This window comes from Phaseolus vulgaris, chromosome 7 (genome assembly GCF_000499845.2).
Source record: "Phaseolus vulgaris cultivar G19833 chromosome 7, P. vulgaris v2.0, whole genome shotgun sequence".
Classification (NCBI taxonomy): domain Eukaryota; kingdom Viridiplantae; phylum Streptophyta; class Magnoliopsida; order Fabales; family Fabaceae; genus Phaseolus; species Phaseolus vulgaris.
In genome coordinates, this window is record NC_023753.2 from 31,151,710 (window position 1) to 31,165,317 (window position 13,608).

General features: G+C 33.9%; 2 protein-coding genes across 3 annotated transcripts; one reads left to right on the forward strand and one right to left on the reverse strand.

Moving 5' to 3' along the window:
• Positions 1-1,757: 1,757 nt before the first annotated feature.
• LOC137829963 (ABC transporter I family member 21) lies at positions 1,758-5,119 on the reverse strand. Its single transcript, XM_068637013.1, has 6 exons — positions 4,708-5,119; positions 4,455-4,615; positions 3,055-3,106; positions 2,701-2,837; positions 2,537-2,623; positions 1,758-2,250 (listed from the first exon to the last, which is right to left on the reverse strand). Exons 1-6 carry the CDS (start codon positions 4,895-4,897, stop codon positions 1,987-1,989), a joined length of 891 nt encoding a protein of 296 aa, XP_068493114.1. The 5' UTR covers positions 4,898-5,119; the 3' UTR covers positions 1,758-1,986.
• An 854-nt stretch (positions 5,120-5,973) lies between these two features.
• Positions 5,974-13,099, forward strand: LOC137829965 (protein CHROMATIN REMODELING 8). Of its 2 annotated transcripts, none has more exons than XM_068637016.1 (7): positions 5,974-6,439; positions 6,635-7,174; positions 7,365-7,767; positions 8,510-9,380; positions 10,233-10,842; positions 11,248-11,715; positions 12,038-13,099. In XM_068637016.1, exons 1-7 carry the CDS (start codon positions 6,350-6,352, stop codon positions 12,719-12,721), a joined length of 3,666 nt encoding a protein of 1,221 aa, XP_068493117.1. In that variant the 5' UTR covers positions 5,974-6,349; the 3' UTR covers positions 12,722-13,099. The 2 variants fall into 2 exon arrangements, with proteins under 2 accessions (XP_068493117.1, XP_068493116.1); XM_068637015.1 differs by having other exon boundaries at positions 5,979-6,439; positions 8,507-9,380.
• Positions 13,100-13,608: the final 509 nt, after the last annotated feature.

A 13,608-nucleotide genomic window follows, 5' to 3' on the forward strand; every position in this document is an offset into this window, starting at 1 on the left:
TGCCAAAAGAAAAAAAAAGTGAGAATACCCGAAGTACAATAAATTTATATTCTATAATATATAGTCAAAAGTCTATCCATCTATGTCTTATCATAATGGTTTTATTACAACATATTTAGGAAAGAGGTTGATATATGCAGAACTTGATTATAGCATAATATACCAACATCATTAGCTCAAGTGAAACTTTAATCCCCTTACAATAATATATTTTTTTGAATTATATGTATACATGATCACTAAGAAAATTATTTGTATTAGACTAATCTAATATGATTTTACATCTTATAAATTTTATGGATGAACGGATTTTTTTTTATAAAATAATTTAGACTGTCAACAAGAAAGAGAAGTTATGTTCTTTTTATTTGTTATAACGGATCGATGAAAAACATCTACTACAATCATGAAATAGAAACCAATTTTATAAATAAAAAAATAATAAGTTGTTATAGTGATTAAATTAGAGACCATTTTAGAAATTAAAAAAAAATGTTTCTAAATTAGTTTCTATTATTGTTAAATAGTTTCTAAATTGGTATCTAATTAGCTACCAAAGTTTTAACTACCAATTATTATTTAGATTCTAAGTTTAGTAGAAAAACCTTACTTGCTGCTAATTAGATATCAATTTAGAAACTATTTAACAATAATAGAAACTAATAGTATCTAATTTAGTCACTATAACAACTAATTATTTTTTGTCTCTAAAACTAAAATTGGTTTCTATTTCATTATTTTTTTTTTTGTAGTGATGAAGTGGAAATCCAAGTGGAAGAGATTAATATCAATTTACAATCTCAATAGAAAATTGTTTAAATTGTGGTATCAAGTGGAATCACACATTTCTTGTTACTAGGAAGAAGAACAACACACTCAAACTTTAAGATTCCAAAACTCACACCAGATAATTAAGTTTGTAACACTCAACAAGGAGGTGAAGTTTCTGGATTATTACAATATATTGAGTTTATTATTTGGAATTAAACACCAGTGACATAATTTTTTTTTTTTAAGCATTAGACAAAACTTTGAATGACATGATGAGAAAGAAAGAAAAAACTTAACTCTGAACCTGGTGGAAAAGTAATAGTTTTGAAAGGTGATTTTAGGCATATCCTAATTGTAATTCTTGGAGGAAGCATATTGAACATTGTTATGAAACAATTAGTGCTTCCTATCATTGGAAACATTGTTTGCTGATACAAAAAAAATCATTGGAAATATTACAACATATTAAATTTGACAAGAGAAATTCAAGAATTCTTTGAATGGATGATCAAAATTGGAGATGATAAATCATCTAAACCTAATGATGGATTAGATTAATTGAAATACAGATCCCACAAAAAAATTTATGAGTTTAATCTTTCTCTTTAGCTTTAATACTAGTTTCTTAGTTTTAAAGTTTACCTAGCTCTTGCTTCTTATCAATAAGCTACTCTAAAATACCTAAACACTACAATTGCAGCTATGATTGATGATATTGAACACAACATATACTCATAGAACCTAAAGTATACCAACAACTATATATTACCCTATAAGTTTCATAATTTTACTCTAGGAAATAATAATATAAACTAAATAATATTCTAAATACTATTTTTAATATTTTGAGATCATCGAATAAAACCTTAAGCCGCTTGGACCTCTTGAGGCCATCCTATCATCTTTCCTCTTAAACTTGTGACAAGGAAGTACTACGTAGAAGTCTGTAACAGCTTAAAAAATAAAGCATCATGCTAGCAAAAGTATTTATCCTTAGTAAGTAGCCTTCATTTATGGTGTGACAACGGAATACAAGTTATCAGCCAACCCATGATTCCATGGTGCTTCCAAATATTATAAAACTTCGATTCAGGCTAGTTTACAAGTATAGATACTCCAGAACAAATGTTGAAAATATAAGCAACCACAAGCATAAAAGAATGAATTACTTGTATTTTTTACTCAAATTATTTTCACATGAAATTGTCATAAAGACTATCGATAGTACGCCATGTGTCTGGATGAAAAGAATGGATTACTAGCAAAAGTCTTTTGGACAGGGTTCTTTTTTACAACCTTTGTTTCAGCACGGAGCCAGGCCTCAACAACAGACAGCAGATTAATTGAAGATTTCAACTCATTGACATCTGATATCTTTTCTGCTCTTCTCAGTTCACCATCTTGTATGTATGCCAAATGAGTTGCCCATGTCTCTAGTCCATCAAAAATATGAGTTGCATATACGATTGTAGCTTCTCTCTACAAAAAGAAAAATAAAATAATATAAGCATTGTTTTTTACCCCAAGATTCCAGCCTTTGCAAAATGGGTATTTATCACCTTTCTTTAAGAGATAATAATCTATCCAGTATACTTCGTCGCTTGTAGGAATAGAAGATCAAATTCATATCATTATATTTTAATATGATTATCAATTTAATAAGGACCAGTTATCATCTAATGCACATTGGGGCCATCCTCGTTACGTTTTCTCATTTGCATATCTAGTGTGTTTAAGCAGGTATATAGACAGAGCATGCAAATACCTGTTCACATTCTTCCCTAAAGAAGTCCAATAAATCCATCCGAGTAACAACATCCAGATCAACAGTGACCTCATCAAGCAAGAGAACCTGAAGTGTCAATCAAGGGTTCTAGTTATATAATTCGGTTTGATTTGACCTGTTGAAGTACATAGACAAAATAATACCTTATATGGATAAAGAAGACCGAGACAGATTTGCACTCGACGCCGCTGCCCATCAGATACCTTGTGCATTCGCCACTGCAGATCGATATCAAGCAGCTCAATTAACTTGTCTCTCCGATCTGGGTCAGCACCCTCAACTGATAAAAGTAGAGAACACCATAGTTCTATAATACATCAGGGCCAGATAACATTTGAATTTGAATTGTTAATTATCATATAGAAGCTCTAATGCAACATTACAGAAGCCAGATGCAGACATGAGATGATGATTAGCTTTTCTCTTGATATTTACAAATAAAAAAATGGAGAAACAAATAATTTTGGCAATAAAGACAACTCCATCTAAAAACCCACCTCCAAAGATCATATGTTCAGCAGAGAAGTCTCCTTGAAGCGGAATTTCTCCCTGAATATATTAGCAACTACATAAGTGCTGGTAATGAAATTAATCAAAGCTTAAAAAAAAAAAGATTGATTTAGGTTCAATTCTTCTGTAAACGCACCACCCAAAGTTATACGAAGAAAAATCAGTAACACAACAATTGTGTCAAAAGAAAACTATTAGAGAACTGGGGCCATGAAGTGGGTTACTGTGAATTGTAATTCATGAACATCAGGCTCTTGTTAGGACCAAAAGCCCACATTATGGACCAGGTTGACAAGACATGGCTGTTTAGAAGAAATCTAACTGTAGTTAATAGTTCAGGCCAAAGAGAACACAAAGGCTGTGCGACTAATCTATACTACAAGAGAGGCCTACGACATACTCAAGCTTCCTAATTTAAAGGAACATATTATAAACAGATAAAATCTATGAGTGAACTTAGGTCACAAGATTATATTTTTCTTAATTCACACAATACCATTTACAAGCACCTATTCTAGTCTATGAAGAAAGAAAACCACTCGACTTTAGATGATTTACACCTTATTATTATAGATAAACAACATGATAGAAGAGAGGACGGTAAAACCTATTCTCCTACCAAACTCACTACATTAGTATTCCAGAAAAAACAGTCACCAAGAAGGAAAGGAAACTTGACACTGGCTTAAAACAAAGTTGAAAGTAGAAGAGTGTTAGCAACACAGTCTCCAATAGATGTCTTTTAACACACTGCAATTCGTTATTAGTTAAAATATATTGAAACTTACAAAATCAAGAAAAAAAAATCATTTAACAAAAAGTAAAACTCGCAAAAATTGTGATTTCTAATAAATTTTAGCTAATAATAGAGAGTACATTCAATAGAGTGTATAGAATGGAACTCACAGAAAATTGTGAATTTCTAATACGTCTTAGCTAATAATGGAAAGTGCATTCAAAAGGAGTGTATAAAGAGAGTGTTGCTAGCATCTCTCTTGAAAGTATCTTCCATAGCAAAAAGGGCAAACACTGGCTCACAGCAAACCTTGTAAGTAGCTCACAAGATAAGCAGGAAATACATCCGCACAGTCACCAAGAAACAACACTAGGCAGTTAAAACCTTCTAAAGAAAATTCGAAGACTACACAAAGGAGTTCCATAAGTTCGGGTGCGATATTCAGAAGCTTATATAGTTTCTCCATTAAACAATCCAAACAGACTAGCACAAAATTCACGGCATTATGCTCAAAGATAATTATATCTATAAGTGAACGAATGGTGATTAACAAACTGTAAACGCAAGAAAAATGGAAAGTTTACTCCAATTCATAACCACATCCAAAAATCATGAAGAAAACAATATATATATTAATAAAAAAAAACTTACAGCGGAGCCAACGTTTTTGCTCCAGGATCCGCCCAAATAAGCGAGATCTCCGCTACAGACGAGTTGAGTGTCGTGAAAAGCGGAACCATTCAACACGCGCACAACGTCTCTTCCTCCAACCATATGCTTCCCCGCTAGAATCTTCAGCAAAGTCGTCTTACCTGCACAAACGCAATTAACGAATTGAAATCCTTGCACGTGTAACAATAATAATAACAGTAACAATGAATGCGAAGTTGAATCGTTAGGTTACCGGATCCGTTGGCACCGACGAGGAGGCACCGCGATCCAGGCTCGACGTTGAGTTTGAAGTCGAGAAAGAGCGGCGGCTGTTGCGCTTCGTAGGAAAATTGCATCCCGCGAACGCGAATTCCAAGGGAATCTTCATCTGCTGCCGCCATTGTTAGCGAGTACTCCGCCATTGAAGAGAGAGAGGTATTCATACTCTCTTGGGTTCCAATTCAGCGCCAATAGAAAACATACACGTCATCAGTGCCTGTGTGAAGAAACGACGAACACGTCGTCACTTCCACCTACCGCTTTTCGGTGCTTAATGGAACTACGCATCGTTCAACCGGTCTCAGTCGAACTCCGTGAGTATTTCTTCTAACTATAGTCTTCATATTTAATAAAAATAGTGATATCTAAATATTTAGTCTAATGATAATTTGATTTACATTAGACACTTTATAAAGCTGCCAACAGTAACAACATTAGACACTTTTTAAATCTCCTTTTGTTATTTGTTAAATTTTATTAGAAACTATAAAATTAAGTGGGAGATTCATTAAATAAAAGAAAGTAATAGAATTTCTTAAAATTTATAATGTTTAATAAATTTTAATCAATACTAAAATATTTTAGATAATGTATTATTAATATTCTCTTTCCTATGTATTATCGTTATAAAAAATGTATCCGTAAAATTGTTAATTCACCTTTTGCTTGATCTAATACTAGTAGAAAGACATGTTTTCTGTAATCTAAACAATCGAATTTTAAAAAAATAAAAATAAAAAATGATTTAAAAATTTAAAATACATGTGTATTAGTTATTTTAAATGCAAAAAATTATGCAATTATAATTAGAAAGAATAATTGTACAGTCTTTTATTAAGTAAAAAATATTTTTATTTATTAAAAATAAATTATTTAGTTATAAATTACAATGTAAATAATTACATGGAATGTATCCTTTTATTAAAGGATAAATATTTCAAACAAAATATAACATTAAAGGTGGTATTAAAAAAATTGTCTCCTTTTACATAATGACATAAATATTTTATTGATAAAAAAACTCATTTTTTTTAGAAAAATCTTATTCCTTACTACTTTCTAATATTTTTTTATATTTCATAGTATTTTTTTTTTTATCTCTTTTCTTGGTACAATTATTTTTTATCTAGACTAGTAGTATCATAAAAATATCTTAGCAATTGCCCAAAATTAAAGGGAAATAAAAAAAAAACAAAAAAACAAAAAAATTATTTATGTACACAAAGTGTTAGGTATTGATAATCACATAAGGGTTTGAAGGAGAAGAGAGGGTTTTAGACTTGTCAAAAGAATTGTTAAATGAATTCTGATTAAACAACACAAGTGTAATCTTGCGCAAGAAGCAAGACGACGATTCGTCCCTGCGTTAAGACGTGGCATCACCACAGGGGGGGAAATAGGGGGTTGAAACGGAAACAAAACTCCACGAAGGTCTCACCCACTCTTCTCTCCGAAACGGGAATTGTAGAAGATGAAGAAGCTTCTTTCATTTGAATCGGAATCGTCGAACAGAAATTGAACGCTCTTGAGTTTCGGTTAAAATTTTCAACGTTTTCTGTTTTGGCAGCTAGGTCACGATGATAACCCCGAGAATTCGCTAACGTTTAAACAATTCGATGGAGGAAGAGGAGGATCGAATTTTGCTCTCTAGTTTGGGCGTAAAGTCTGCCAATCCAGAAGACATTGAACGCGACGTTTTGGAAAAGGTATATATAATCAGTTTCTGCCTCTTCACCTTTTTTATTTGTTATCTGCATTTTAGTTTGAGTTTCACTGCTTCTATTTCCTTTGAAATTGATGTGCAAGTTTAATTTAGAACTCGGTGTTGAAATTAATAGCCACGTGATGTTCACTTGAAACAAAACCTTACGATTTGACGGTAGAAGATGTTTAACTTGTAGGCTACTAAGAATGATTCAGTGACCGTTACTGAAGGTGAAGGTAGTGCCAAGGAAGAACGTTCTGATTTAACTGAAAATGTCGATCCATCGGCTAATGCTAGAGCTGAACTTCATCAGAAGCTGAGAGCTGTTCAATTTGAAATTGATGCGGTTGCCTCCACAGTTGAGCGGTTGAGAAATGTGGAAAATAATGAAGAATGTTGTGATGCTGGTGAAGACGGCTTGGTGCCAGGGACTGCTGAGGGTGATTCCTCCAACAATTCAAACCTTCAATGTGTTCTTGCTGCAGATAGGTTGAGGAGTCTGAAGAAGACGAAAGCTCAACTAGAGAAAAATCTTGTTAATTTGTCCAAGGATGATGCTTCCAAAAGTGTTGAGGATGAACAATTGATCTTAAGTTTAGTTAGGGAAGAACGTAAGCCCAAGAGGAAGGTTGAAGAAGACAAAAGCAAGGGAAAACGACTTAAGAAAGTTTCGTTTGATGATGATGTTGATTTTGATACTGTTCTAGATGCAGCCTCTGCCGGCTTTGTTGAAACAGTGAGTTTTACTTTTAATAATCTTATATTTTTTGTCCTGGTTTGTTATTTTTTTGGTCCAAAAGAATTGGTGGTTAAAAGTAGAGAACTCGTTTTCTATTAAGTACTAAGAGAGTACCAAATTTTAAGGATATAATACTTGGTGGAGGTAGAAACAGAGAACTCATTTTCTACTACTTCATATGATTTAGGAAAGGGATGAACTGGTGAGGAAAGGAATTTTAACCCCTTTTCATAAGTTAAAGGGCTTTGAGCGCCGTTTTCATCAACTAGAAACATCAACTAGTCATAATGCTGATGAGGAAGAAACTGATGGTGATCTTGCTGCTGCCAGCGTTGAAAGAGCTGCCAAATCCATGTATGAGGCCGCAAGATCTCGCCCAACCACCAAGCTGCTTGAGCCTCAAGATGCCCCAAAGCTTGATGCACCCACTTTTCCATTTCGAAGGCTCAAGAAACCGCTACAATCTTCCAAACCTCTAGATAGAGAGGTGGAGCTAAATAAAGATTCGAAAAGGAAAAAGAGGAGACCCGCGCCTGGTAGGAAGTGGACCAAGCGTGTTTCTTGTGAGGATACACGTCTGGAAGAAAGTGGTATGCTTAAAATGTAACATTCTTATTGAAAAAATGGATTGAATTCTTATTTACCTGGACAACAATAGAAAGGTAAAAGATAATATGAAAAATTAAGTCAATATGTGCTCTTATAACTTCATTAAGTTTCCTATATAGTAGTAAAGATGCAAGCCCCATGATGTATTCAAATTCTCAGAGGAGCCAAAAAATATTTTGATTTTACATATAACTTCATATTAAGTTTTGACAATGTGTTTGTTAGAGATGCCAATATGGAGGAATCATTCAAACTTGTTGCATTGGGTTATATTTTAAAAATTTTAACATGAATATATCTTTTGTTATTATTGTTATTTGCTATCCAGCATTTAATTATATGCAAATGGTGACGTGCCTTTGTTTTTAGTGCTACAAGTGTTTGTTGCTTGCAGTTTTAAAATGCCTGATTTTCACTCTAAATTTTTGCCGAGTAAGAGTGTATGTGAATAGGTAAGTTATGTGTTGATAATGGATTATTCATTGACTTATACATTCAACTTTTTTCCTAGATCAGTATTCCCTTTTCAAAATATTCTGAAAAAAAAAATCTGATCAAATAAAGCATGTGCATTGGCCATCTGTTAATGTGAGGAAATATTATGTGATGCATCATAAACTGGTTCCACTTTTATTTCACTCTAGAATTTTGGTTTGCAATAGAATTATATACAATTCTGTTTTTGTTCATAACATAATTCAATTTTTTGATATTTTTAAGCAGAAAACGCAGATGGTTGCTTGGATACTTCCAGTTTTGAAAATTTAGAAGAACAAGACATTGAATTTGATGATCATGAATCTTCGTATGTAACATTAGAAGGTGGGCTGAAAATCCCTGATAAGATATTTGAAGCTCTGTTTGACTATCAAAAGGTTGGTGTTCAGTGGCTGTGGGAATTGCATTGCCAAAGAGCTGGTGGAATTATTGGTGATGAGATGGGACTTGGTAAAACTGTCCAGGTCTTATCGTTTCTTGGTGCATTGCACTTTAGTGGCATGTACAAACCCAGCATTATTGTCTGCCCTGTTACACTCTTGCGACAGTGGAAAAGGGAAGCTAACAAGTGGTACCCAAAATTCCATGTAGAGCTTTTACACGATTCGGCTCACGATTGTGCTCCTAGAAAGAAGCAAGCTAAATCCGAAGAAACAGACTGTGAAAGCAATAGTTCAAGTGACAATGATTATGAGAAAAGTGTCCCATCTAGAAACACAAAAAAATGGGAATCCCTGATAAATCGTGTCATGAGGTCAGAGTCTGGATTACTTATCACCACTTTTGAGCAGCTCAGAATATTGGGGGATCAGTTGCTTGACATTGAATGGGGTTATGCAGTTCTTGATGAAGGGCATAAAATAAGGAATCCAAATGCTGAAGTTACCCTTGTTTGCAAGCAGCTACAAACTGTACATCGTATCATAATGACTGGTGCACCTATTCAGAATAAGCTGACTGAACTGTGGTCATTGTTTGATTTTGTTTTTCCTGGAAAATTGGGTGTTTTGCCTGTATTTGAAGTTGAATTTGCAGTTCCTATATCAGTTGGCGGATATGCAAATGCTTCACCTTTGCAAGTATCCACGGCATACAGGTGGGTCAATATTTTTTTTTTGTTGGGGCAAAGGGTAAATTTGGTTTCTATGGTTCCTGCCATTAACCAAAGTTATAAAAGTGTTAAATGTTTTTTATTTAAGTTGACCCCCTACCGGCATTTCAGACAAATGTATAGCACTGTTGTAATCTGGCTGACAATAATAGGGACCATTTCATAAACATTTTTTTATGTAACAACTAAAATGTAGAGTTTTTTTTTTTTAATGTAGGGACCAAAATAACAAATGGTGTCAAATATAGAGACCAAATATTTAATTTAACCATTAAAACAAAGCTTTTACTGGTGCAATTTTCCTCCCTGATTATTGAATTCCATTACCAATTTTAATAACAGTGCCAGAAGGGGAAATTGCTCACTGATAGATTTATGGGTGTACCCGAATACATCCAATTGAATTGAGGGTATGTTCAAGGTTGCCAGTTTTCGTATCCTTTTTATTATCAGTAGAAAGTTTACCAATGTTTTATGAAGTGGGAGAAGAACAATTCGAAATTTATCCAAGTAGTATTTCATATAGCACCTTAATTTGGTGAATACATGGTTAAAATATGGATGTCTTTTGTTCATAAACTGGAAATGTTTTTTCCAGGAATTTCTAAATTGTAATTCTTCAAACATAAAATTTAAGGGACTGTATTGTTTTAATAATAAGTTACAACAGGTAACCAATCCTGATCCTTTGATGTAGTGGGAATATGAAGCAAAAGAAGTCTTTGATGAATATCTTTAATTAGATTGTTTGTTTATTTCATTTAGGGATATTGAAGTAGTTGACTTTCAAGGTAAACCTAAAATACCAAATAATATTAATATAGCTGTCATTTTTAGGTGTGCTGTGGTGCTACGTGATTTAATCATGCCTTATCTTCTCCGACGAATGAAGGCTGATGTGAATGCCCAACTTCCAAAGAAGACGGAGCATGTTCTATTTTGCAGCCTTACACCAGAACAAATATCTGCTTACAGAGCATTTTTAGCTAGCACTGATGTGGAGCAAATATTGGATGGACACAGGAATTCTCTTTATGGAATTGATGTGATGCGCAAGATCTGTAACCACCCTGATCTACTTGAAAGGGATCATGCCTTCAGTGATCCAGATTACGGAAATCCAGAACGTAGTGGGAAAATGAAAGTTGTAGCTCAAGTGCTTAATGTTTGGAAGGAACAGGGTCACCGGGTTCTCCTTTTTACTCAAACCCAACAAATGCTTGACATTTTTGAGAATTTTTTGACAACTTCTGGTCACATTTATCGGAGAATGGATGGTCTCACTCCTGTAAAACAGAGAATGGCCTTAATGGACGAATTTAATGCCTCAAGTGAAATATTTATTTTCATTTTAACGACCAAAGTTGGGGGTTTGGGGACCAATCTTACAGGTGCAGATAGGGTGATTATCTTTGACCCTGACTGGAATCCTTCAACTGATATGCAGGTAAGTTTGTACTGAATACATCCTTTTGTGGAAGTTTTTTGAAATTTGACTGACAAACTTCCCTTCCACCATGTTCACTTAGCCACTTGGTTATATAAATCATAGGAAGACAACAAAAGTTGGGTTTAGATATTTTATGGCATGGGGATTGAAATAACACGGGGGAGGGAAATTAGGAATGAAGGGGTGTAGAAAGGGGAAGCATACAGTGGATTCTTTCATCATATCATTCTTCCATCCTTAACCATCTATCTAACTAAACAAATTAGTTTTTGGAGTAAATCGTGTCTGACGTTTATGTTTGTGAAATTGTTTCTTTTTTCTCATTATCATGGATGATATTGTTCTGGTTCCAAATTTAAATCCTAAAATGTTTAGTAATAAGATACTCATTTCTTTTAACAGGCCAGAGAGCGAGCTTGGCGTATTGGTCAGAAGCGGGATGTAACAGTGTATAGGTTGATAACACGTGGAACTATAGAGGAGAAAGTGTATCACCGTCAGATTTACAAACATTTTCTTACGAATAAGATATTGAAGAATCCACAGCAGAAAAGGTTCTTTAAAGCCCGGGATATGAAAGATCTTTTCATACTTAATGTGGATGGAGAAACTGGGTCAACTGAAACGTCTAATATTTTTAGTCAAATATCTGAAGAAATAAATGTCATTGGGACTCAGAAAAAAAATAAGGATGAGTATGAACATAGCCAAACTGCCAAACTGGATTCTGAAGATGTTGCAGTTAGTAATGATGACAAGTCAGGGGGAGGATCTTTGGAGAGAAAGGGGAAAGAGAAGGTTGAACCTAAGAATGGGATTGATGATGAAACAAATATTTTGAAAAGCCTTTTTGATGCCAATGGGATACATGTAAGTTTCTTCTCTGCGTACGAGTGTTTCAGTGTACGTCCAATTTTATCATGCATCATTATGTTTATTTGACTAATTCTATGAAAACTACACCCTGTTCCACGAGTAAACTTCAAGAACTAAGATAATTATGAACAAAGCAAGCATACTATATGTTTTGATTTTGTACTATACTTATTACATTTACCATGCTGAGGCTCAGGCTACTATAGAATGTGATATTGCCATATTAGCCTGTTTCATTTATGGAGTGATGCTTTTTATCTTCTAGTACTTCATTTTTCTGTGTTTTCTTTGTAATAAACCCGTTCTATGATGGTAGAGTGCCATGAACCATGATTTGATCATGAATGCCCATGATGAGGAGAAGATGAGACTTGACGAGCAAGCATCCCAGGTTGCACGAAGAGCTGCAGAAGCTTTACGTCAGTCACGAATTCTCAGAAGCCATGATAGTGTATCTGTTCCCACGTGGACAGGAAGGTCTGGAACTGCTGGTGCACCATCATCTGTTCGGCGGAAGTTTGGTTCAACTATGAATCCCCTGTTGGTAAATAAAAGCAAGGTATCTGACGAACTACCCAGCAAGGGAGCTACGAAGTTAAATGGATTCGCTGCTGGGGCATCTTCTGGTAAAGCATTATCTTCTGTCGAACTATTAGCTAAAATTAGAGGTAACCAAGAGAAAGCCATTGGTGCCGGGCTTGAACATCAGTCTGGTACGTTTTCAAGTTCCTCGAGTCAAGCAAGATCTATAGATGTGAGATCCTCGAGGGCTACTGCAACTTCATCTGGATTACAACCTGAAGTATTGATTCGGAAAATCTGCACTTTTATACAACAGCGAGGGGGTAGTTCTGATTCAGCCAGCATTGTTGAGTACTTCAGGAAACTTATTCCCTCAGAAGATCTTGCCCTGTTCAAGAATCTGTTAAAGGAAATTGCGACTCTGCATAAAGGATCAAATGGATCCTATTGGGTTCTGAAACCAGAATATCAATTCTGATAAAAGAGTGGCAATAGGAGTAAGTTATTTGCCAATATTTGAATGCAGACTGCACAGTGGAGTCATTCATGTCGATGGAATATTCATTTAATGGTTTAATCTGAACAGAAGACTCTGAAGCATGCTTCTTTGTGCTGTCACGCTTTGTTTTTTGTACTGATCTTACTTTTTGTGGGATACAGTCAAAAAGAATACCTGTAGAGCTCATTGTTGGGTTCTTAGCTCAATTTTGTATACTGAAAAGGGAAAAATAGGTTCACTTAGCAATTTTGTAAAGCCGCATTATTATTTCAAATTTTATTCATTTGGTTCTCAAAGTAAAGAAAGCCATGTAGAGACAATTCCTTTAATATCAACTACCATTCCTTTTGATCTTTACTATTGGTTTATCCAATGTAAAGTAATTCCTCCAGATATATTTTCTGTTTCAAAGGAATTTCTTCATAGAGAGGAATGTGTTACTTCGTATAGAGGTAATATAAAAACATTACTCTTGTTTTTTTATGGAGAATGGCATTTCTCTCGACCATCACAATTGTTTCCATGACATCAGTTAGTAAATTTCTGCATGACCCAATTATAAGTAAAATTAATTACTTTTGCCCTTATTAAGAATAAAATTAATTATTTTCACGTTTATTGACAATTGTACTTAAGTTATGTAAGGTTTTGTATTTATAAAATGAAGGTCTAATTTTTTTAAAACTACCTTCAAATTTATTTATTGAGAATGATACCAAATTTTAAATATAAGTATATTTTCAAAATAATAACATCACATAAGGTTTAGAGAAATGAATTTTGTTTATATTTGGTCTTTCTATTTTTAAAAGGATCATTTGTCTTTTAATTTGATATCTTTTCTGTATTACATTTTTTAAAAATTA